This window comes from Aplosporella prunicola (assembly GCF_010093885.1).
Source record: "Aplosporella prunicola CBS 121167 unplaced genomic scaffold K452scaffold_66, whole genome shotgun sequence".
Lineage (NCBI taxonomy): Eukaryota > Fungi > Ascomycota > Dothideomycetes > Botryosphaeriales > Aplosporellaceae > Aplosporella > Aplosporella prunicola.
Window position 1 is genome coordinate 1 of NW_022983594.1, and position 22,993 is coordinate 22,993.

General features: G+C 53.5%; 12 protein-coding genes across 12 annotated transcripts; 3 read left to right on the forward strand and 9 right to left on the reverse strand.

The window, feature by feature from the left end:
- Positions 1 to 435: 435 nt before the first annotated feature.
- On the reverse strand, positions 436 to 1,193 carry K452DRAFT_292754 (uncharacterized protein). Its single transcript, XM_033541436.1, has one exon. It carries the CDS (start codon positions 1,070 to 1,072, stop codon positions 587 to 589), a length of 486 nt encoding a protein of 161 aa, XP_033391708.1. The 5' UTR covers positions 1,073 to 1,193; the 3' UTR covers positions 436 to 586.
- An 885-nt stretch (positions 1,194 to 2,078) lies between these two features.
- K452DRAFT_354132 (uncharacterized protein) lies at positions 2,079 to 4,234 on the reverse strand (the record flags this gene model as incomplete). Its single annotated transcript, XM_033545868.1, has 8 exons — positions 2,079 to 2,374; positions 2,426 to 2,834; positions 2,887 to 3,052; positions 3,109 to 3,527; positions 3,584 to 3,706; positions 3,759 to 3,845; positions 3,899 to 3,984; positions 4,146 to 4,234. 8 exons carry the CDS (start codon positions 4,232 to 4,234, stop codon positions 2,173 to 2,175), a joined length of 1,581 nt encoding a protein of 526 aa, XP_033391709.1. The 3' UTR covers positions 2,079 to 2,172.
- Positions 4,235 to 5,481: 1,247 nt separating this feature from the next.
- Positions 5,482 to 7,051, forward strand: K452DRAFT_303117 (uncharacterized protein; the record flags this gene model as incomplete). The annotated part of the gene is made up of 2 exons (XM_033542684.1): positions 5,482 to 6,215; positions 6,271 to 7,051. 2 exons carry the CDS (start codon positions 5,482 to 5,484, stop codon positions 7,049 to 7,051), a joined length of 1,515 nt encoding a protein of 504 aa, XP_033391710.1.
- Positions 7,052 to 7,159: 108 nt separating this feature from the next.
- K452DRAFT_313543 (uncharacterized protein) lies at positions 7,160 to 7,918 on the reverse strand (the record flags this gene model as incomplete). The annotated part of the gene is made up of 3 exons (XM_033543671.1): positions 7,160 to 7,523; positions 7,576 to 7,706; positions 7,763 to 7,918. 3 exons carry the CDS (start codon positions 7,916 to 7,918, stop codon positions 7,160 to 7,162), a joined length of 651 nt encoding a protein of 216 aa, XP_033391711.1.
- A 109-nt stretch (positions 7,919 to 8,027) lies between these two features.
- Positions 8,028 to 8,378, reverse strand: K452DRAFT_292757 (uncharacterized protein; the record flags this gene model as incomplete). Its single annotated transcript, XM_033541437.1, has 2 exons — positions 8,169 to 8,378; positions 8,028 to 8,117 (listed from the first exon to the last, which is right to left on the reverse strand). Coding segments are annotated over exons 1-2 (170 nt in total), but the record flags the coding sequence as incomplete, so codon positions are not given.
- A 2,592-nt stretch (positions 8,379 to 10,970) lies between these two features.
- K452DRAFT_149483 (uncharacterized protein) lies at positions 10,971 to 13,002 on the reverse strand. Its single transcript, XM_033535523.1, has one exon. It carries the CDS (start codon positions 12,736 to 12,738, stop codon positions 11,374 to 11,376), a length of 1,365 nt encoding a protein of 454 aa, XP_033391713.1. The 5' UTR covers positions 12,739 to 13,002; the 3' UTR covers positions 10,971 to 11,373.
- K452DRAFT_149460 (uncharacterized protein) lies at positions 12,947 to 13,615 on the forward strand. Its single transcript, XM_033535522.1, has 3 exons — positions 12,947 to 13,274; positions 13,322 to 13,490; positions 13,543 to 13,615. Exons 1-3 carry the CDS (start codon positions 13,155 to 13,157, stop codon positions 13,590 to 13,592), a joined length of 339 nt encoding a protein of 112 aa, XP_033391714.1. The 5' UTR covers positions 12,947 to 13,154; the 3' UTR covers positions 13,593 to 13,615.
- A 431-nt stretch (positions 13,616 to 14,046) lies between these two features.
- K452DRAFT_322709 (uncharacterized protein) lies at positions 14,047 to 14,813 on the reverse strand (the record flags this gene model as incomplete). Its single annotated transcript, XM_033544541.1, has 2 exons — positions 14,047 to 14,622; positions 14,691 to 14,813. The coding sequence occupies 2 exons, from the start codon at positions 14,811 to 14,813 to the stop codon at positions 14,047 to 14,049; spliced, it is 699 nt and encodes a 232-aa protein (XP_033391715.1).
- Positions 14,814 to 17,120: 2,307 nt separating this feature from the next.
- K452DRAFT_345176 (uncharacterized protein) lies at positions 17,121 to 17,882 on the reverse strand (the record flags this gene model as incomplete). The annotated part of the gene is made up of 1 exon (XM_033545445.1): positions 17,121 to 17,882. Exon 1 carries the CDS (start codon positions 17,769 to 17,771, stop codon positions 17,121 to 17,123), a length of 651 nt encoding a protein of 216 aa, XP_033391716.1. The 5' UTR covers positions 17,772 to 17,882.
- Positions 17,883 to 18,557: 675 nt separating this feature from the next.
- K452DRAFT_303122 (uncharacterized protein) lies at positions 18,558 to 19,272 on the forward strand (the record flags this gene model as incomplete). The annotated part of the gene is made up of 2 exons (XM_033542685.1): positions 18,558 to 18,821; positions 18,907 to 19,272. The coding sequence occupies 2 exons, from the start codon at positions 18,558 to 18,560 to the stop codon at positions 19,270 to 19,272; spliced, it is 630 nt and encodes a 209-aa protein (XP_033391717.1).
- A 188-nt stretch (positions 19,273 to 19,460) lies between these two features.
- K452DRAFT_322710 (uncharacterized protein) lies at positions 19,461 to 20,995 on the reverse strand (the record flags this gene model as incomplete). Its single annotated transcript, XM_033544542.1, has 2 exons — positions 19,461 to 19,921; positions 19,991 to 20,995. 2 exons carry the CDS (start codon positions 20,993 to 20,995, stop codon positions 19,550 to 19,552), a joined length of 1,377 nt encoding a protein of 458 aa, XP_033391718.1. The 3' UTR covers positions 19,461 to 19,549.
- Positions 20,996 to 21,476: 481 nt separating this feature from the next.
- K452DRAFT_329916 (uncharacterized protein) lies at positions 21,477 to 22,348 on the reverse strand (the record flags this gene model as incomplete). Its single annotated transcript, XM_033545080.1, has 2 exons — positions 21,477 to 22,066; positions 22,120 to 22,348. The coding sequence occupies 2 exons, from the start codon at positions 22,346 to 22,348 to the stop codon at positions 21,477 to 21,479; spliced, it is 819 nt and encodes a 272-aa protein (XP_033391719.1).
- Positions 22,349 to 22,993: the final 645 nt, after the last annotated feature.

A 22,993-nucleotide genomic window follows, 5' to 3' on the forward strand; every position in this document is an offset into this window, starting at 1 on the left:
GAAGCTCATGGAAAAACTTTCGCCAGATGAACAAACTCCTTTTGAAACGGCTACCGTGAAGACCGTCTTGAAACATGAATCAATCCAAATCAAAGTGTGAAGCTGGGCGCGAGGAATTGGATGCCGCTTGTCCCCCTAAATTACTACTACCTATGGGGGTATATATGCTGCTATCTAAAAGAACACGTTTTCTCTTTAAGATCCTTATTTCCTTGCAGTGGATAAACGTGTGGTGTAAGGGGTAAGGATGTAGTGTAACAACTAACTGTAATAAGGCTGAAAAACCGAGAGTTATCGGAGTGATCCTGGCTGACACAAAGAAAGAGCAAACAAAATCACTGGTGCGTGATCCCTTTGTTAGAGTACATTGCTGCATATTGGCCATTCACTTATACCTGGCTCACTCTTCCTCACTTTTACTATCAGATAATGTAAGACCGTTGAAAGTAAGCGACTTCTCAGCTGGAGAGTTGCGTAAATGGGCCAATTTAAGTTCTGAAGGGTGGATAATCAAAAACAAGGCCGTTACAGTTCGTAATGATCCTTCTCTATATCACTTTACTTTTGCCAATGTTATCAAAACATACTACTTCTGCGCTTCCAAAATCACATCCCAGTTTCCCTCCGCCCATGTACTTTTCAAAACCAACTTTTCAAACTTCCACAGCCAACTCGATCCATCCTTGACAAGATCAGCGGAGTACGTAGTCCCAGCTAAAAGCCGTTCCTGGCCCGGCATCATTCCCATCCCACTACGGAAGTGCTGCGAAAGACAATAGGCGGTCATTGAGGCCTTGACTCCGTCCTCGGCAATGTTGATGCGGATGTTGGTGACTTGATGCAGGGTATCCATCTTGTTGATGACGTCGAAGCAGTTTTCCCGAATGGCTGGCAGGCCTTTGTATGTTGGGCCGTTAACGCAGAGGGTGGCGTCGGAGGTGAAAGCGGAATCGAAGACCGGTGCGTCATTGTGGTCTATTCCCTGGGCAAAGCGGTGGATGGTGTCGGCGATGGCTTCGCGGTCGGTGGGGGCGGGAGAGAGGACTGCAGGAAGCAGAGTGATGGATGCCATGGTGCAGTAGAGTGGAAAAGTGGTCAATGCCGCTCTTGGTTAGATCGGGGCTATGTGAGTTGACAATAGTGAATTGTTGTATTATAGCACTTTTTTTTTCTCGGCTTCGTGTGACATTGTCTTCTTATACCTCCCTTTTTTAGTTTCGTATCCCAAAAGCCGATTATCTCCTGACGCGGAGTTAACAGGTAGTGTTTTCAGTTTGAGTTTCTTAAAGCCGGTTATATCCAGTGCCCGGACCCAGTGTTTAAACGTTATCTCCATGACAGTTGCCATTATGCCCGATCATGTCCTGTCAATTTCCTTGCTAGTAAAGTAACGTTGGTCACCGTAAAGCGAGATGTATTGTGAAGCGAGATGGTAATAATTATATAGAGTAGAAGAAGATACCTAGTTAAGATATGTTGAGCTTATGTATGCTCTAAGACCTTTTCACCTATACCTAGGACTCGGGCTAGGAGCTAGGCAAGGAGTACTCTATAGGGACTAATTATATTATACTCTGCCTAGCTAGACGGTGGATCTCGGTTCGCGGTAAGGGACGTTAACTAGTACCTAGTAAAGGTATTGAAGTGCTCGAGAAGCCTTAGTGTAAGAGTAGTTTAGCTGGTACCTGATGAAGTATAACCCTAAGGCTTTAGTACCTTCCTACCGGCGTTGAATAAGGCCGTAACCTATAGATCGCATATCCAGTATCTTGCGGACGCTTCTCACAACATATCCTCTTTAGTATCGCGGTGCGCATAATGTTTAAAATTTATCTACGGGAGCTTTATGTTAGTATAACTATAGCGTGCTTAAAAGAGCTTACAATTATTTACATCCGTATAATACTATACTAAGACTTTATAAAGTCAACCGTACGTGGCCGCTAGTCCGCCGGGCTAGGCATGCAATCTAATTTAGTGTAGGATTAGTCGGGGTTTTTGAATGGTCGCCAGTCCATCGGCCCAGGTTGAATATGCATGCTACCCAGAACACTGCTGGGACCGTTAGCTGACGTCTACAAAAAAACATAAAGCAACCATAGGCTATAAGATCGTGAGGCTTAATCATTCACTGGCTACCTTTCCTGAGCCTTCTACCCTTACATTATTAAATTACCTGACAAGAAGCCTCACGCCCTTACTACCCTGTGCGGGTGCAGTAACAATCATGTCTGCTACCATATCAACGTCCCTCTTCCGCTCCGTTTCGTACAATTCCAAAGTCGGACCCTTCTTTCCAGTGCCATCATAAAGGTCGTATTTGCGGAAGATTGCCGCGATCACCAGGTAAAGTTCTTGATACGCTAGATTGATGCTGCAGTTAAGTGTTAGCAGGAACGTTTTTTTGGGGTCAATTATTACATACCCTAGACAAACTCTGGTGCCCTTCGAAAACGCAATCATATACCGATCCAAGCGGGGATCCTCGATCCATCGCTCAGGATTGAACGTGTAAGGGTCGGGAAAGTAGTCTGGGTGCATCTGCGTCGTGTGCGCGTCCATGCTGAACGTTGCGCCAACTGGAATCTCCCATACCTTCCCATTGACTTCATAAATGACAGGCTCGGGAGAAAGCCTCTGCGCGCGCAGTGTGGCTGCTGGGTGCACGCGGAGACCTTCTTGGATGACGGCGGTAAGGTAGGGAAGTTTCTCAACTTGTGCGGAGGTCGGGACTGAGTTGGGATCCGGTATCGCACTGGCGAGCTCCTGATTCAGTTTTGCGAGTTTGTCGGGGTTTGCGAGTAGTTCATAAATTATGGCAGCAAGGGTGGTTGCTGACGGCATTTTTAGATAAATGGCATTGATTTGTGAGAGCGGGTACCTTGCCTGTGGTGTCTTGGCCAGCAACGACTAGGTTCTGTGCTTCCATTTGCAGCCGGTCGGTCGCCTTCTCCGCCGGCGGGAGATTGCTTTTTAGAAGGCCATGGAATACTGTTTGCCCATTGTCGGCTTTGTCGTCTTTTTTGATTTCATCTATCTGGCGCTTCCATTGCTTCTTTTTGTTAGCAAGGTAGCTAAGGTTAAGAGCTAGGCGTTGCAGTGGCTTACTCGTCGCATGTTGTACATTGTTATCAAGCCTGGCGTCAGAAACTCCTGCAACTTTGGTGGTAAAGACATCATGAGACCACCCAGCCACGACACGTGAGCCATCAAGTGGCCAACCCCGAAGGCATTCTCGAATGTGTCGAAATAAGTCCTGTTAAAGTCCTCTAGCTCCAAAAAACCCCCGGATTCTCCAAAACAGTACTTAGTGATAATAGACGCAGTCATGGCTTTGCATGCAAGCGTTACTGGCATCACCTTCCCGGTCTTAGCAAATTCGTCGAACCGGTGCAACAGCATCTTGACCGTCTCGCGAGTGATCGGCTCGAGCCGTCGAACGCTTGACATGGAGAAATAGGGGTTTGCTGCACCACGGCGACTGCGATGGAGATCATGTGACGTAGTTGCTGTCATAGAATTTGGCACTGATTGTAGCGTGAGAAGAATGTTATATCGGTACCAGCGCATGGGAATCTCATACTCATAAGGGATCTTCCGTGATACTTGCTCTTATCCCGCTTCTTGTTGCCACTGGGGTAGACTAGATCAATAGCGCTAGGGTCTAGTATATGAACTTCGTGGGGGCTAATGCGGACAATGGGACCTGGCGTTGATGATTAAAATGCTGCGCACATGAAAAGATCGTAGATACCCACCGTATTTTTCATGCATTTTAATAACTTCCCAAATGTATTGACCGCGCCGCCAGATGTCGTAGTATCCTTGATACCACATTGTCATTGCTACCAGAAAATTTTAGAATTCCTCTTTTATGTCTGTAAGAAAGAATTCTCACCTGCCAGCTTCGGTCCAGGGAATTTGGCAAGCGGATGGAAAGTGACTGTGTTTGTTAGCTGTGTAACATTTATAATATGGAGAAGACTATTGGACAGATAGTACCTCGGTAAACAGCGAGACAAATGCAATAGACAAGTCCAGCCACTAGGACAGCCACTGGAAGCGGAATGGCTGCAAGAGCCGGAAATATCAATTGACCCCCCATACCGAAATGGAGATGAAGTTTTACAGCGCTTTCTTGTCACCTAGTGCGAGGAGCAGCAAGAGAATTTAACATGCCGAGTACGCGGTTGATATCTTCCGTGATTAAGGAAATAACGAGGTGTGATATCATACCGAGAGAAATGGTAAGGATAAAACCCCGCTTGCTGCATGTGCAATATGATTGTTAAGCATGTATGTGTGATAGGTGCATCCGTATAATGCAAGTCTCCGAAATAACGTGCGTGTGATTGGATAGATCAGTGGAGCACAAAGCTTACAAACATTGTCGCTTATGCTGCAGGGTATAGATCCTTACAGGGTACGCGTTTTGGACCATCTTTTTGTTACGTGTAGGAATTTTATTGGTTTCTAGTTACCGAAGCACAGTTTCACGTTAATTGTTTAGGTCTTGTGCATGCGGTTGACAGTTTAGACTACCACACTGAGCAAATAAATGCATGCGTACGTGGATTTAGCCTAACCTAATCAAGGTTCTATCGACTCTACTCTCGATCAAACTGGAGCGAAGGGGGTAAACCCAACAATGACGAGCCCATACATGCATGGCGACCACTTTGTCGGCGTGCCTTGTGTTAATCCAAATACCAGAAGACCGCATCCTCCCATGCTCGTTACCGCTCCAGCACGTCGAACTTTAGCAAGTCGAACTTCTTCAAAGAGAACCCTTCGTTTCTTAGTAGGGAAGCGCACCACCAAGAAGTAGGAGCAAAAACTGCGGCGATTATAGCTGTTATATAACGAGCACAAGGTATTCAAAGAATTCTTCTGCAAGCCGAAATCACAATCCACGACTTTAAACACCCGCTATAAGAACTTTACTGTTTATGCCTGTTCGTTAGAAACAATTGATGAAAGCTACAAAGCTCAGCATTTCCTTAGATAATGTACTTGTTGCTTTAGCCAGCAATTACGGGTTCTCGCGGAAAGGGTAATGCCATGGAAGAAGCTCGAAAGGAAATCTACGATTGTTACAATTAACGAACTACATGTCCACGCCAATGTCGTGTAAGAGAGGATTTCAAATTCGGACGTCTTTCCTAAAAGTATCTAAGCTGTTTCCGATTTTTACGACTGACGTTGTAATTCAGTGCTGCTTGTACTGCCATAATAGCATAGGATTTATGTTTGTGAAGGCAGTCTGATGTTTGCTTTCGGTACCATCTATTGAACTTTATGGGCAGGTGCATCAATGAGTCTCTGAGATTGTAGAGGAAACTAGTTACTATCTAATATCATTAGTCGTTGTCCGTGCACACTGTTGCCTAAATGTCTGTGCATTTCACTGATGCTTAAATATCTACAGCATAGCCTCCAAGATCTTTCTTCAGAGCGTTGTCTTTCATCTTGTTTACAATCATGTTAAATCTACTGGACCTCCCAACTGAACTCATCTACCGAATTGTCGAATTTCTCGAGGAAGATTACGACCAATGTTACTGCCACAACGAGAAAGATTCTAACGCACTTGTCAACCTGAGACTCACCAACAAGAGGCTTTCATTGATTGCCAGGAAAACTCTCTTTTCTACCATCAAAATACTCCCCTTGGAGCCTTTGAACAAAGACGACTTAAAGAGACACAAAAACGCCCTGGAGCACCAAGAGCTGTGGGGATACGTAAACAGCGTCGAAATCGATACTGTCGGATATAATGAGATAAGATATGTGTATCCTTACTCTACCTTCCCGCCCACACAGGGTGCCTCATACGAAGCAAAAGTCTCAGACGAGTTCGGAAAGGCGCTATCTACTTTAAAGAAGCTTCCCAATATCCGAGCCGTAAAACTATATCTGTCGGAAGTATGCTTTGCGAATGGATTTGAGTGGGGAATTAGGAAAGATTTTCATGGACCCGCGCAAACTATTCGCTTCCGAAAGGCTGTTATGGAACAATTCTTCGCCGCTCTAGCAGATCCACTTGCAGAGAGCATCAAGGATATCTCTATTACCCATCTCCAGGATATCAATGATCCGACCTTAGTTCAGTCGAGTTATTTCAGATCAGTTCTGAGGCGATTGTCATCCTTGACACTGAATATAGTGACTGATAACGTTTCACTGGACACTCGAGAGGCCATTGAATTAGAAGAGTAAGTCTCGTGATTATCAATTATCTGAAAAAAGCCTCCGCTCACAGTGCTACAGACTTCACGATTTCTTCAATCAACTACCATCTACCTGGCTAATGCCTGCTGCACCTGGCCTGAAATGTCTGGTTCTCTCCTGCGCAGACCGCTATTTTGGCTACTATCCTAAGCTGGATTTGAGCTCTGTCCACTTCCCAAACCTCGAAACACTGGCACTGAGTAAATTTACCATTGCCGAAAACAAACACGTCGACTGGATCACTTCTCATACAGGCCTGCGTCGGCTTTCCCTCCATGATTGTCCGATCTTGGTGTACCGCATCGTGGATCCGGAACACCTTGTAGAGAAAGACAATAACAACCATTCTACTCTAATGGATGCGACCATAACAGGGTGGGGACGGATAATACAGCTACGGGAGCTACGCTGGAGTGGCATTTTCGCCCAGTTTCAGTCTTCGCTCAGAAGCTTGCGAGAGTTCCGGATCGGGTATTGGAAAGATCACGATACAAAGACAGTCGATTCCGATCTGGACATGTTTGAAAACATGCCTTTTGGCTTGTTCCGTAATCGGTATAAGGTTTATAATTCGGGCCGTCGTTTGGATGATGAGTTGTACGAAGACGCTGAGTGGTATACCGATATGCAGGATGATGAGGGAGACGATACGTTGTTAGGGAAGATGGTGAAGCAATTTGCGGACAGATGCATAGAAGGAGACCAAAACAAAGAGGATAAAGCGGCATTGGTGGGGCTTTTGGAAAGTATCGGGATGGAAGTTCCGGTTGGTTTCAGCAAAGAAGGGTCAGTTTGTGACTTAGTTGAGACGCAATGGTAAAAGAGACTACCCAGTAAAATTACAAACTAGATACTTATGTTCCTGAGCAGTTATGTGCTAGCTGAGGCAGGTGAAGGTCGATGCACCCTGTTGATACTCGGGCCAAACCTAGTTCTCACTGCAGAAATTGCTCTGCAAGCCCTTGCAGTTGCGCATTCCATCCCAAAGCAAAGGCTCCGTCTCAGTGCTCTCCCATGGTCCGACAGATGCAATGCTATAACACTTGTATGAGATGCCGAGAGCATCGTCCGATTCAAAAGCTTCAGGGAGGACGATTTGCAACACGCTTTCAGGGCCGTCTTCGACGTTGCCCAAGCGGATGGTGGTGGCAGGAGTCCAGTCGTTGTCGAGGTCCCTAATGTGTCCGTCGATGTTCGTGTTGTTGCCCCACAGTTCCTTATCGTCGACCGTTTGGGGGATCCATGCCTTAGGGGCATCAACGAAGGCGTCGTTGGCAACGTAAACACAGATGCTATATTTTCAGTCAGCATCCTGTTGTTACAGGTAACGTGGTAGCAACTTACGAGTCACTGTCATCCACCTTGGCAAAGTCTCCAAAGTCGGAATAAATGTATGTGCCATCGCCAAGTTGTGCAAAGCTGGCGCCGTTGGTGGGGCATTTCTGGCCATTGTAATTCTTGAAGAAGGTTCTACCCTTTATTCAAAGCGTTAACGCTGTGGTTCAGGGCGATGATGGAAGGGTTATTGTACCTCAGTGACAATGTTGTAGCCGATGATCCTCTTGCCATCGACTTGTTTGTTCTCCTCAGGGAGAAACAGACTGCTATCCCACTTGTCGGGGAGAGCAGCCACAGAGTTTGTCAAGGCGAAGGCCAAGGCAGCAACTTGAGCGGTTGAGAAGAACATGGTTGCGAGAGAATAGTAGATAGTCGATTTGAGAGTAGATATTGAAAAGCCCTGGAAGACAGTGTGAAAAGAGTGTGGATTGAGTGTGCTGCTGAGCAAATTCAGTTCGTCCTTTGCTCTTTTGTATGCTCAAGGCGACGGGGGTTGAATCCTCCGGTCTACCTACGGCTCAGTGATAAACATTGCGCTTTGAGAGCAACTAGAAGGCAGTGAGTTGGTTTGTTAGGCGATTGAGAGGCTTGAATCGTACTTTGGTGTTCTATTCTTCTAATTGGGCCCCAAATTGTCTCCACCAATTGCCTAAACGGGGTCACCACTGCGAACCGTCTTGAACCTGGCCACTTAATTGGCCCTCGGGGCCGTTGAGATTGTTTGGGGTCCATTGGGAAGGCAATGCTGTGGCACCTCGGAGCGGTACGTGTGGCTCGCTGTCCCGCTTTTTCTCAGATGGTTTTAAGCGTTTCCGCCCCCGCATACGCGATCTCTTTTTAGCAAACGTCGATCAGGAAATCCTTCGACCCCTGAGTAAGACCCTTGGGTCCAAACTCTACTTCCTGGAACCCTCCGCTAAGATTGAGATATAGAACAACGACATTAGCAGGGAACATTTGGTCTCGGGAGCGTGAGGTTTGGCAGCCGGATCGGAAAGGGCTCCTAACAAGCCGTGGCGGAACTGGCCCTGGGTGGAGAGATGTTTTGAGACATGGAGATTGCCCGCCTTCTTGCTATCTTTCGAATGTACTACATAGTTGTGAGAAACACGGTTTGGGTGGCGGAGTTAGCCAGGGCTCAGATCTGGTCTCGCAGGCGAAGCCGTTGAGCGCTCACCGTCCCGACCTTCTTGCATATGATAGGCAAACAAATGAGCCTCGGAGTGCCTCAAAGCGCAACGCTTCGATGCGAGCAAGGATGTGAGAACTGGCTTCACCACCACCTCCACATCAGCATCTCCGAAGCCGCAACGGCACACGCCCCTCCGCCGCAGTCCGACCCGGATCCCGCGACGCGCTTCAACGCGCGTTGTCTGCCCTGCTGCCAACTCCGCTCATGCCATAAACAGCCCACACCGTCACTCCCAGTATCATGACCTGCACCGCGCCATCCAATGCCTCTCCATTGTCCCGCGACGGCGCCTCCTGCCCTCCTTCTCGTCTCCGGCGATGTGTATCCGTGTTTCGCGGAGCCGTCATCGAGCACAGCTGGCGAGGAGGACGCGCGCGCGCGGTAGCGAGGGTAGGCACGAAGGCGGCGCGTGGAGAGGGTGGAACGAGGGGCTTGTTGCGGGATTCATGAGCGAGGGGCGCGATGGCGAGCTCGGCGACGCGGTGCGGCTGTGGTGACGCGGGTGTGGGTGATCGTGGTCGCGCGCGCGACCGGAAGAGGTCGGGTCAAGCGTGATGATCTCTCTTCATGGCCGGACGGTCAGTAAGAAGGGGCATTCGGGGAAGCGACAGCATAGGGTGGCGTGCTGAGTTTGGAATGAGACTGTTGCTGACGCGGGCTGGGGTGGTGAGGATCTGCGGGAGCGGGGAAGCGCGGAGCGGCTGAGACGGTGTACGGTGCCCTGGTGCGCGAAAGAACGAGCTCGCGCGGTGTCGGCGTGGTTTTGACAACTAATTCATGAGTACTCCGTAGAGGGTTGCTTTTACATCTTGCAAGGAGATGGTCTGCCACAAAACCGTGATTGTTTGTACATAGTTACATGTGGAGAAGCAACCAATGGGATTTTCTCCGGCTTCCAACAATTCTGACCAACTGCATGACGCGCTCAGGACCCGCATCTTTGGACAAGCCCCAACGTCGGTTCGTTCTTCATCCAAGACCTCCACCTCTACGCCTCTGGTTCCAACCAAACCCTCTTGCTTTGTCATCCACAACCGACTGCATGATCTTGTCCTGCTTTCGCACCGCGTAACCCCACCTATTGTTGCCTGGCTACGATCGACTGCCTTCGCGTCTGCGCGCGTCCGCTGGATTGGCGTGCGTCCGCTGGATTGGCATGACACCCGACTTCGCTCGCTTGGATCTGACTGACGTGTGTGAGCTGGCGGTCTTCTTTACAAGGACTAGGAACCTGGAGACTTACGATCGCCTTGTTTGCCTCACATCTCACCCAGCTTGTCTAGACGGACGAATGTCTTGCCTGGCTTGCTCCAACGGCCTGTTTGGTCCTTCGAATCGCGACTTTCCGAGGCTTCGACCGACTGCCTGACGTCGCCCAAAATGATCAGCTGCTCATCATCCCCAGGAAATCGGAGAAGCCGGAGACTTATATCGTCTGGTTGGACAATCGCGCCATTTCAGCCTTCCCGAATGGACGAACGACCGCCTGGCCTTGAGCCGCTTGTTTGTGACAGACTTACTGCCTGCACCCGCGTGTCACGTCAGCTGCGTCGTTCTTGAATGGCCGGGACACTGGATACTCACAGCCTCACGTTGCTTCTTTGACGATGTTCGGAAGCCATCGGCGTTGCGCAATGTGACACGCGACAAGACATCTCGGCTTTGGCGACCTTGAGAGTTTGTGCGAGATAACCGTCAGTCCGGACTGCTAGGCGCTTGCGTGGACCGTTATTTGAATATCCAGATGGACCAAACTGGGAGCCTGGACGGAGACAGGTGTTGGTGAAACTCTTTCCCTTCCCTCTGCTTGATTGGATCTCGAGGCTTCCAATGGTAAGATCGTGGTCTGACAATTGTTGGTAACTTTGATTGAACGAAATTGGTAGCCTGGACAAAGGTTTGTACAATCGAAGCTCTCTCTCTCTCTAGCCTGGACAAAGGTTTGTGTAATCGAAGCTCTCTCTCTCTCTCTGTGTGGGTCTCTCTCTTTGTTTGTGCGGGTGATTGAGTGAATTGACGATTGTTCGATGTTTTGAGTTGAACAGAAGCCTGGACAAAGGGCTTGCATCGCCGAAGATCTCTCTCTCTCGTTGATTGGTTTGATTGTGAAGCGGTTCCGTGAGCAGATGGAAACCGGGACAAGTGGCCGACAATTTGAATGAACGGCTGAAGAAGCGATCAGGTAGGTTGTCTGACGCTCGAACTTGATGGTTGTTGACTTGATGGTAGCTTGCTTGGCTTCGACCAGGACCGATTGACTGAGTCCTGGGAATTGTCTCCCCAACGCCACGTAGAGGCGCAAGCTGTGTTGGGGTAAGTTAGGGTCTCCGGAGAGTTCGTCATGCAGGCCACAGATGTTTGCGGTCCCCCCTGCTTAGTATGACTCCCTAACTCGCCCATGATCAAGGCCTCGGATGCACTACGCCTTGCTGAATCATGGGACTTTTTCTTAGCGATGCCTTACATCCATGAGGCACCGGGGGAATGATGATAGCGAAGTTGTCCGACAACGCCAGAAACAAAAATGAAGAGCTCGGAAAGAGAGAGAGCAAGAGCAAGAGAGCAAGAGTCGAGAGAGCGAGAGAGCGAGAGAGAGAGATGGTGAGAGGATCCTACTCCTCCGATGAGGTCGCCACGCGTCTGCGAAGCGTTCCGAGCTCGATGTCCTCGGCCTCCTCCATGATGACGTCGAGGCGGGGGTCCTCGAATCCACTCGCGTGGTCTTGGCGGGTCGCAAGAGTGGTGGTGAACGGGGGTGGTTCGAGGGCACGAAGCCGCTCTTCCACGTAAGGGGCCCATCCCCCACCTTCCTCATGCACACGAAGTGCTGGCGGGTCGATCCAAAACAAGGGCCATTGCCATACAGGGCCTAGGGCCGAGTACATGTTCTTTCGCCAGCCCTGGTCCCAAGCACGGCCGTTTCCATCCCTGTACGTCAAGACCTCGGAGCGGCCGCCATCGCGACTGGTGATCCGGATGCAGCAGCTTGTTTCGTGGTTCTTCGGAATGGTTCGTACGTTCCGGAACGCGATGTCGCGCCAAAAGCCGTACGCGAAGTACACCGCCATTGGCAAAAGCAGCACCGCCAGACCCATGAAGCCAGTATATGCGTACATGAGGGGGCTTCTCGCCGAAGGGACAGAGAGCATCTTGAGGGTCACGGCGATCGTGAACGCCATGTGGACCGGGAGGAAAGCCAGGGCAAACAAATACGGCTTCTGCGTCCCCGCAAAGATCGGAGCCGGGAAGAATGAACAAGGGTGGTCATAGACCGGCAGGCAGCGATCCCATATATCGTCATGGTAACAACGGTCGGGACGGTGGAGCTCGCAATGCGTGCACCACTTCCTCCGGAGCAGGTTGTCCTGGTTGACCTGCGCGACCCGACGGATTGCTTCCTCCGAGAGGACCTGCCAGCGGGATGCGCGCCAATTGCCGACGAAGAGGACCCAGAACCACGGGTATGCCCATAGGAGGGACAGGATCGACGGGAGGATGATGAGGGCCATGCCCCAGCCGTAGTCTTGACAGGCCGGCGGGGCCACAAACGCATCTTGCGCATCCCCACGGATGCATGGCTTGACGTACGTGGACCAGCCCCACGTATACGAAATGACAAAAGCCGAACCGAAGAGGTGCAGCAGCGGGAGGAAGGGGGCGAAATACCTCCCAAGGACGACGGAGAGGAACGAGCCCACGGCGTGCAGAGTCGGCAGCGGCATGGTGACGAGAAGCGGTCGGTGCAGACGGGCAGCAGGGCAGTCTTCGGATGGTGGCGTCGGGCGTGGAGTCGCAGTACGCTTCAGACGCGGTTTGAAGGTGAAGAAGAAGACGTTCAGAGCGCGAGACGCGACTTGCATAGGCTTGAGATCGGGGGAGGAAGGCGCAACCCCCGGAGGAAGGCGCGACGCACCTCGCCCACATGAGCCGGCCATGCCCGTGCAATGCCAACAAACAGCATGTCCACCACGAAGCATCGCCGAATACACTGCCAAAGAATATTATATCCCTATCCAAACTCTCCAGAATTAAACTACAGAAAGCGATCCAGCCGGACGGAAACTTTGCTTTCAAACCGCACGTAGCGTACATATGGGTATAGCACTCTTCGCCATTGAACTCTGCAAAGGGTGCTGAATCTGTACGTAAGCTCCATAAAATTAGAGGTTCAAAAGCTCCTCATCTAGATTGGAGTAAGCTCTGCAGGTATCCGTGACGGGGTTGCGGGGTGGCTCCACACGCTTGGGACTTGGGAGCACGCGAGGCATAACCAAGGGTTAGCAAGCGATGATGTCGTAGTCTATTTTGGGCAGGGGGCTATATAAGCAGCGCGGTGCGTCCTCTTATTTTTCAAATTCTGCTCCACCTTCTCATTTACATTCCGACTCAAATCATGCGTGTCCTTCAAGCCCTCCCCGTCGTTGTAGCTCTTGTAAGCACGGCCACCGCGTTCGACAAGGACTATACCTATAAGCACACAAGCATTGATATTACCCCTCTTGAACCATGCGTGGTAAGGTGTTCATATCATCATTGAAGCAGTCACTGATTTTAAGACAGCAAGAATGTATGGACCAAGAAAAAAACAGGTGGGACTACACCGATATGAGCCGCTACCAGTTCTGCGAAGCGTGGTTTAACCCTGGTACTTGGAACTGGATATGGGACCACGTGAATAAATGTGCACGCAAGAGGTGTACTCTTGAAGAGGCAAAGAACTCTAGAGACAGTATGTCCTATTACGGCTTACATTCTTCTGCAGTAGTGCTAATAACTGGTAGCGTTTGATACGTGGTTTAAGGAGACGTGCGGCTTCGAGTTTGGGTCCTAGGAGTTGCTGGAAAATGATGCGCTATTCGGTGCTTCGTAGTAGAGATTAAGTATGACATTGCCACTTTTCCAAGAACCTTGCCGTCCACGATTGTGCCTCTATAGGAAGCCCATAGCTCCTATCTAATCTCTTGCCATGGCAATAGTTCATATTCAGCACTAAAGGCTCCAGATACCCACCGTCTCGGTAAAAGAGAGGCCGTGAAATGCATATTGTACAGGGGGTCTGAGACTCCGTCACTAAATCAGAAAAGCACCGCACTGCGCATGACGATGATGCTGAGAAGTACACGGAAGCCACGCCGGTTTGGCATGTGGGATGCGTCGCAGGATTGCGCTGCGATGTGATCATGCGGAGAGGCGGCGCCATGGGTCTCGTCGTGCGCTTAAGCATTGAACCAGTGCATAGATGTACCGCAAGAGATCCGCAGATCTTGCTCCACAGAAGAAGAACGTTATCCAACAGCGTGGTACCAAACAAGCAACAAGCAAAAGGCCACCACTGCCAATACCACGAAAAGTACATCGCGCCATCGCTCTCGTACCCACGGCCCAAAGTAATGCAACAGAGGAACATCGTCTTCAAAACGGTGCGGCAGCCGCTCGCTCACAAGATAGTGCCATTTCCACGTCTGCCGACAGCTACCAGGGCCAGGAACCTCATGCCACGCATCGATCGGCGGGTACGGGCTTTCCTCAAAGCACAACCGCAAGCCAAATCTCCCATAGAAGTACTGCTGTCGCTCAAAGCTGAAGAACGGTACGCGCTCCCACTCGGGTCCGAAACAGCCTTTCTCGAGGGTGAAAGCAATGGTGCGCGGCTCGAATGCGATTTCGTTCAGGCATCGGTCGGCTCTCAGAGAGGTGGCGTGCTGCTGCCAGTACGAGATCACGTCGCGGGTGAGGGTGATTTCGAGCTCGAAACGGGCGGGAAGGGCGACGGCTGCGGGCTGGGCAAGGATCGACGCGTCGAGGGCGCGCCAGTGGAAGACATACGCGACGAAGATTGTTGTTTGGCCGGCGAGTTGGAGCTGCGTACGGGGGTGGGGTTTCTTAGCTGGGATGTGCTGTGCGATCCTCCAGTGCGCTGCGTACCTACCTCGCCGGTGCCGTCAGGCAGGAATTTCACGAAGTCCCAGAGTTCGCCGGCCCATTGCCATTCCCGGCAGCAGAGAAGGGAGAGGACAGTTTCATGGCCTTGTTCGACGTCAAGCCTCCCCATGGTTGGAGAGGATTGTTCAAGCTGGCTGCGACCTCAAGGTTGCGGTATGGCGGTATTAAGACCAGCTGGCTGTGGCTGTGCGACTCTGAGACCACAGGTTGGGGGCCAAAGGCAGCAGCGCAGGAACTGGTTCTTTGCGGGCCGTGGCTGTGCGGATTTTCCAAGACATGCCGGATCGGGGGTGAGCTTTCATGGAGGGAGGCACGGGAGGGTTAAGGGAGGATCAAGAGAAAGATGGAGGAAAAGCTGATGGAAGAAGAGTAACATCAATACAACGCGAATCGACGGGCCGCGCCTCGAATTTGACCAAGAGCACGGCACAGACTAAGAACAACCACGTCTCTACGCGACAAACCTGACAATCGATCGCAGTCTCAGAGCGTGCCGAAACCAGACGTCTAGACAACCCTGAACACTGTCCAGCGACCCGACTCTTCACCGCAGACCACAAAACCCTTCCTTTTGCGAGCCGCTTTTCGCCTTTCTAGCAACTCGACGCAGCGCAGGCTCAACGGCACGGGGATACAGACCATGGCGCGACCCCGCGGGCTCGCAGCAGACGGCGATAGAGTCCAGCGCGTCAGGACGTGCAGCTCGCTCGGGTCGGATCGACTTCGCGCCGCTGCTGCTCCGCCATGGAGCCCTCAAGGTGCTCAAACACTCAAACCCTCTGCCAGGTGCTGGCCAGCCTTACACGACAAACACCTCCGCTCGTCTCATCGACCTGGACACGCGCGCCCAAGCCGCCGCGCCTCGTCTCGCAGCTCATCGCACGCGCGCTTCCCGCATCGTCACGTCCCAACGCGTCCCGTCGCGTCCTCGCTCGTCACCGGCATTACGCGCCTCTGCGCATCGGCGTCCGTAACGCAGCAGCCAGCCCGCCAATTGGCTTGACGGAGATCCGTTGAGCTGGCTCCGCGATGATAATGGGTCTCTGAGACGAGGACAATTTGGGATGACAGATCACGGCGGCGGGATGGGCTGTGCGGTTCTGCGCTGGTGACGTCACTGCCCGACGATGCGGACTTCTTTCGACGCGGCGCCCTTCAACCACGTACCTGAGATTGACGGCCCTGGATTGTATATCTGGCTTGGAGGGTTGAATTTGGGCGTGAGAGGGGTTGTCGGGCCAAGCATTGGACTGGAGACGGTAAGTGGTTGAGAGAGGGCGCTGACGTCTCACCCATGCAGGTATCTCCTTTCATCCGTACCGGTGCAGCTCATCGGATGGCCGTTCTCTCGATGCGTCATCGATCCTCCGTGTCTTCACTGCCGGGCGCACTCTTCCGCTATCCACGTACACCCCACATCCCCACACCACCGCAAACCACTCTTCGCGCGCTTCGATCCTCCACCGAGAGCTTTGCCTGCGCTCTCCTGCCTCGCTATCGCTGTTGCAAGCATCCGCCAAGACGACATTCCTCTTCTCTTTTAGAGGTTCTCTCCAACCCCGCTCCTGGAAAGCTCCGAATCGTCATGGTACACTTGCGCGATTTGAAGATGAGCTGCAACAGCGAGTGATAGGCCACGGGTGCTGGACGGCGACGATTTCATGTAGCCTGTAGCAGGTTGTTGGTCTCAGCCACAGGCATAAGACTACTGGGGTGGCGGAATGACAATCTGAGTTCAAGAAAGCCTGGCCTGGTGTGGATGCTGCCTGATGGGTAACAGCTACGGATCCAATCACATGGATGGTAGTGAGGACGAAGGGCCAAGCTCAAGGGAAGCAGAGGAAGTTGGTGATCTGGCTCATTGACAGCAGTGATAGGGAATCCTCTCCACCCTCCCTGAACACTCTGCGGCACACAGCCCACCTTTCCTCAAACTCCGCGACACGCAACCTCAAAGGTCTTCGAAACTACTCAATGATTGGCTTGGTAAACAAGCTGATGGACCCCGATCCGCTCATTGCCAACTCTACGAGCACACTAGCTGCCCTTCGACGATGCTGCCGCTGGCCTTCACCAGTCCGACGTCCGGAAGACCTAACCGGCACTGCTCAATGTCACTCGATTGGCTTCGCCGCCGCTGTGCTCCTGCTACTGCTTCCACCAATTCAGCTTGCCACCACCACCGCTGAACCACTTGCTACCTGGGCGCCCGCGGCGCAACACACCTCGACAACAACGTGAGTTGGCTAGCATGATGGGCCTGGAATAAGGACAGGTGTACAGGGCATGGATATTGCCGTCGCGACGAAGAGGGTGGAGACTTGCTGAAAAGACGGATGCGTGCCGACCGTTCGCATCATCCAGTCAGATTATACACGCTGCAGCGTTTGTCACCGACATTCGACTTTACCAAGGATCACGCCAGATCATAAAGATGCAGATCCCATTGAAGCATATGATCATGCCTCCTAGTGTGTCTGCAACCGACCAAGTCCAAGAGTCCTTGCAGCATTCGACTAATCAGGACATTAAGCTTATCATCTTTCGTCGAAAAAGGCCAAAGCCGTCGCTGAAACCTACTAACAAGAGGCGCTAGTCGTATATCGCTGAATGTAAAGCGTTCATCTAAGTTCGAAGCCGCAGATTTCTTTGAACCATGCCCCTGGATGCTAGAAAGATCATTAGTATCGCTATCGACTGAAGGATGACTGGAAATGATCAAAATGCCCATCCTGTTCTGAAGATAATCGTCATGAGTACACTTCTTTGCTGTGCATTTGGCGACCGTCTCATGGAGCCAAACATGCGCGCCGGGGAAATAATTATACTCGCAGAAGTCATAGCGACTCATTTTAGTATAGTCCCATTTCTTCTTATTCGCTTCCATGCAACCTTGCTGCGACGAGGTTAACATTGAGCACGGTTGATTTGAGACGAGCAAGGATCTTACCAGACATGGATGAAGGGGGCTGATGTCGATGTACTCGTGTAGCCAGCTGGGGTTATACGGCGCGGAGAGGGCAGCACCCACGAAAGCGAGGACAACTGAGGCGATGGTGATACGCATGGCTGAGGCTTCTTGCGGGCAAGATGGTGGAAGACCGAAGACAGTAGGTAGACTGGCCGTGGAGCGAGACGCTGGGGGCCTTTGCGGTGTATATACTCATTGATTAGCGAGTGACAAGACCCATGGCGCTACCGCTCTGCATGATGGCATCGCAGCGCCGTCCCAAGCAGGACACACCACCATGTTCTCAAGGATAGGTCACCAAAGGTGAGTGCATGATCTCCAAATTCCTGAATCCAGGCATCCAGGGACAACCGACATCGCAATTACTATCTACCTATCCATACCTCAACATCCGCGGCTCCGGCACGCGCCACTCCACCGCTGGAAGCTACAAGGCATCCTGCCTTTGTCAAGCGGTGGTTGGATATATGTTGCAAACCTGGGACTTTGGAATCTGGATTATTGTTGTCTACCAATCCCCCAAGTCCCGACCAAGCGGAGCAAGTCCGCAACTCACTTCACATCGGAAACGTGCAAGGGCTTTCACTTTACTTCTTGACCTTCAGGCCCGCAACGTAAATTGCGGCATGTGTGGGCCGCTCCGCGTTGCCTCTCGGCTCCTTCCCATCGTAAATGGAAGCTGCTCCCAAGTCCCTTCCTCAAAAGGTTGGCTGTTTGTTTTCTCCGCCGTGTCCATACAATGAGCCTCTCGCTTCTCGCCCCATCTCTTCCCCCAACCACCGACGCATCACGATCCAGCTGCACGCCGCCGCCGCACGACTCCTGCTCCTTTTTTCATCAACAAGATCTGCCGCGCGCCGCGTCCCTAGATAGCCATCCATCATGACGACCTTTGAGGAGTTCCTCCGCATGATCCGCGAGGTCTTGTACTTCACGTGGATTTACGGCGTCTGTCCGCTCCCTCTCCTGTTCTTGTTCGGCTCGACGTTCGTCTTGTCGTATTGGTACGGCTGGAGAATCTTCCTGGCTCCCTGTTCGCAGTCGGCCGATTGCCTCGGTCCGGTAGACTCGTGCCGTCACCGTTCGCTCGGGCTCTCCCTCATCATTGTGCCTTCGGTCCTTGGGGCCTTCTGGAGTATTCCGTGGGTATGGGTGATCGTGGCGGGGAACATGCGGGCCTTTCGGACACGTCTTTTGTCGGATGACGCATTTCGTACTAAAGTGCAGGTAGATCGGAAGGACAACAAACGCCGGAAGTTCTACACAAGATGTGAGATCTACCGACCCGTCCGGGGCCTACTACGACGACACAATTGGCCGCTGCTTGCCTATCTACGATCATTGGTGCTCGTGGTTTCCTGCGCCGATTTGGGGTGGCTCCCAGAAAGCCTACTTGCTCGCTTTGGCCTTTTTACCTGTACACCTACTTGTCAGCACCGGGTTTACGTTCGGCCTATTGGCAATTCGGGAAGCCAGGGATCGTGTCCTGTACGTTTACGCGGCCGTTGTGGGCATGCTCTGCGGTTCCGGTACGCATGTCCGCGCGAAGCAGACAGTCCCTACGCACTGGTGCGGCTGTCGAGGCGACGGTGCGTGATAGGGATGTGCTGCCGAGTGAGGGACGCCGGGGCATGGGAGGAGGGAAGGGGGACGTGTGCTTGTTGCCGTTGGGCGTAGTAGAAGTGGATGGCTGGGGTGAAGAGATAGGGAGGCGTGTCTATGCGGTGGGGTTTGTCCTTATGCGCTGAGGTGGCTGGTGGTGGGCTGTGGAGAGGATGAAGGAGGAAGAAAAAGAGATGTGTATCAAGTCTACATACCCCCGCTAAGAATCTAACTTTCTATCAACACACACACACACACCCACAAACACCAGCCTACAGCTTCGCCTGCCAAGCAGCCCGATCCGCGCTCTCGCCCGGCTTCTCCCTGCCATCCCACCAAAGAGGACAAAGCTGGAACCACTTCTCGCGGCTCACAACACTATGCACACTCCGCTTATGGCCCAAGTCCACAAACGAGCCAATCGTCAAGCCCTGCGCGTTCTCGTAGCTCAGGATCGTGCTGCCCGTCGCGCGCGGCTCGCCCACCGCCGCCTGCGTGCGCGCGTCGTCCAGGAAGCAGTAGTGGATGCAGCTGCTGTACCACGCCGCCACGCGGTGCGCGCCCCGGTAGGACGCGTTGCCCACCAGCGAGTGCCGGCCGCGGTCGTAGTCGCCGGCGGCGTAGTGCGCGCCGTAGTGGTCCTCCTGGCGTGGGTGTTAGCGGGGGTGCTCGAGGGGAAGCTTTGAAGGAGAGGGGAAAGGGGTCTTTCTTACCTTTGCCCAGTAGATCTCATAGTACGAGAAGCGCTCGTCGTCGAACCGCCCAAACAGGCACAGCACATGCGGGTCCTCGTGCAGCCGCCGCAGGTACTCGCGGTGCTGGTCCATCGTGCCCGTCTCGTTCCAGCCCTTGGCCACGCGCGGGTCGTTCTGCCACGTGTTGAACAGGCGCACGTGGTCCTCGCTCTGCCAGTCCACCACCTCGAGGCTGAAGTGCTCCTCCACCTCGGGAATATACCGACTATAGACGATTGAGCGCACCGCGGGCTTGGGCCGCCGCACCGGGTGCTTTGCGTACACGGGCTCGGCGGGGAACTTCATCGTGTGCGTCCACAGCTCGGGCATGGGCGGCACCTGCGCCAGCGGCGTCCGCAGCGCCCCGTCGGTCCCGGTGCCGGTCACCCAGATCGGACGCGGCCCGGCGGGGGACGCGGCGCCCTGCCAGAACGCGGCGCGCAGGAGCAGCAGCTCGTCCGGGTATGTGGCCGAGAGGTCGTCGCCCGGCCGCCAGGGCGCGGGGTGCGCGACGCAGAGACCCGTCGCGATCAGCTCCTGCCGTATGACGCCGCTGTTGGCGCCCTGCAGTGTCAGGCGCAGAGATTCGCGTTCGGGGTATGCGAGGAAGAGGGCGTGTGCGACGTTCCAGACGGCACCGAGTGAGGGCGCGGCGCTGCCCGTCCAGGCGAGGGTGGTTTGCGCGGCGCGGCGTGCGCGTGCCCACGCGCTGTTGTTGTTCAGTGGCGGGCAGGCGGCGGCAGGCGGGAAGGCGAGGTCGCGGAAGGTGAGGGCGGCATGGTGGAGGGGTTGCGGGGGCGCGCGGCCGTTGGCAGGTTGCTGCTCGTGGACGAGGGCGAGAGTGGCGGGCGTGGTGGTCTTGCCGGCGACGGGTTGCACGCGGTAGACGGTCAGGAAGGGGTGGGGGAGCTTGACCAGCGGGTAGGGCTTTTGCTGGCGAGCTGGTGAGCTTGAGCTTGAGCTTGAGGTGTTGGAGGAAGACATTGTGCCGGGTGTAGTGATCGGCAAAGGCGGGAGTGTTTACCTATATCTCTCGGGGATAAGCTGTGAATGACAAAGTCCAGAAGCTCACAAGCAGCTCGTACATACCTATGAGCGATCGGCGCTACGGGCCCGTGGATGCGGGGATCAAGGGTGTCGAGCCGGCGCTAAGGCTACATCATGCCATGTGGCCATCTGATAAGATGAAAACTCTGCAGAAGTGGAGCGTGGTGGAGCTGGTGCAGCAGCCGGCGTTCCGTGGAAAAGTCACAGAAGAATTGCCACGGTTGCATCCTCCGGGGCACGGGGGATTCTGGCATTCGTGTCGTCGTCGGGCGTCGACGCGTCATTTGTCGCTTGTCGATTCGCATCAGATTAGATGAAAACTCTGCCCTCTTGGCGCGGCTCTCAGGACTCACGACTCGATTCGATTAGATAAGATTTATGCTTGCAACCTATTGAAACCTCCGACGCTCCGACCTCATCACAGCTTCGAATTCACCCACCGTGGCGCCCGCTTCTCCACAAACGCCCGGATGCCTTCCTTAAAGTTGTCGCCCTCGACTAGCCGAGGGTACCATTGATGCTCCAGCTGCGATACCGCTTCCTCGGCGTTGCCCTGCTCCCACGCCAGCCGGATGCCCAGGCGTCCCACGACCAGCGCGTCGGGGCTATTGGTGCACATTTCTTCCGCGACCTGGACCGCCGCGCCCACGACATCGGCGCCATCCTCCACTAACCGCCCAATGAGGCCCCACTCGTGCAGCGTCGTCGCGCTGACTCGCCGCCCCGTCAGTACGAGATCCGATGTGCGTTGCAGACCGAGGGTCCGCGTCAGCCGCGGCAGACATCCCGCGACGGGCACGATGCCGCGCTTGGCCTCGGGCAGCGAGAAGACGGCCGATGCGGCTGCCACCACCATGTCGCAGTTGGCGACCATCTCGAAGCCGCCGCCCATCGTGATGCCGTTCACGGCCGCGATGATCGGTTTCTTGCCGCTGCGGCGCGGGAGTCCGGCCAGGCCTGGCGCCGCCATAGAGTTCACCTCGCCCGCCGCGTTCATTGCGTTCCATTCTGTTTTACGTCAGTTGTTTGCTTCCAGATCGACGCCTGCTGGGCCGGCGTACCCTGCAGATCGGCACCGGTGCAAAACGCCCGGCCGGCGCCCGTGATGATGCCCACCCAGAGGCTTTCATCCTCGTCGAACCACTCCCATATGTTCTTGATCTCGTTGCTCGTGGCGTTGTCGATGCAGTTCAACTTCTCGGGGCGGTTCAACGTGACCAGGACCACCCGCTCTTGCGGGAAGGAGACGTGGAAGTGCTGGTACTGCAGGGGCTTCGATCTCAGAGACATGGTCGTCGTCGCTAACTGCTTCCTAGAGCAGACCCGTCTCCCGACTTTATATCATCTTGGCTAGCTCACGCTCCACCGGACCACCGTCCTCCCGCGCGAGCGCTGTACCCACGTAATCTGCAGGGGCATGAAACTTCGGCGGAGCGCTTGCTGACTCAAAATACAGCTGGATTACAGTATTTACCGTCTTCTTTACCGCGCTCAGATCTCGGGGCCGATCGAGCGTGCCTGAAGGTCCCTGCATCCGTGCGTACGGGGCTGTGGGTTCGTTTTAGCGCCCAACGTCTCCACAGCGTCATCTTATCAGATGAGACGACGCGGCGTGTGCTGCCGCGAAAAATGTTGCTAGCGCTCCGTCTAGCCCTGTTTTGTATTTAGGCCCACGTGGATCCCCGCGGCCATTCTTGCTCGCATGCCGTTTACGGCAACTTTTCCAAGCGGTGCGTTCCGCTCGTCTTATTAGATGCTCGGAACCCGCATCTTATTAGATAGGCGGAATCCGTTGCAGGGCATTTCATAACGCGACGCGCTGTTGTTTGGGCTGAGCCTTGAGAGATTGTGGCTGTACAAAGGTTACGCCGTACGTCAGCAACTGCTCTTCCACGACTGATCGATCCGCACTCACCACTTCCCAAGGTCCAACTT

Excerpts from the sequence above, each read along its gene's own strand:
- K452DRAFT_292754 (XM_033541436.1), bottom strand. The coding sequence starts at position 1,072 with ATGGCATCCATCACTCTGCTTCCTGCAGTCCTCTCTCCCGCCCCCACC.
- K452DRAFT_149483 (XM_033535523.1), bottom strand. The coding sequence starts at position 12,738 with ATGCTTCGTGGTGGACATGCTGTTTGTTGGCATTGCACGGGCATGGCC.
- K452DRAFT_149460 (XM_033535522.1), top strand. The coding sequence starts at position 13,155 with ATGCGTGTCCTTCAAGCCCTCCCCGTCGTTGTAGCTCTTGTAAGCACG. Across the intron at positions 13,275-13,321 it reads CCCCTCTTGAACCATGCGTG|CAAGAATGTATGGACCAAGA; the intron begins GTAAGGTGTTCA and ends ATTTTAAGACAG. Across the intron at positions 13,491-13,542 it reads GGCAAAGAACTCTAGAGACA|CGTTTGATACGTGGTTTAAG; the intron begins GTATGTCCTATT and ends AATAACTGGTAG.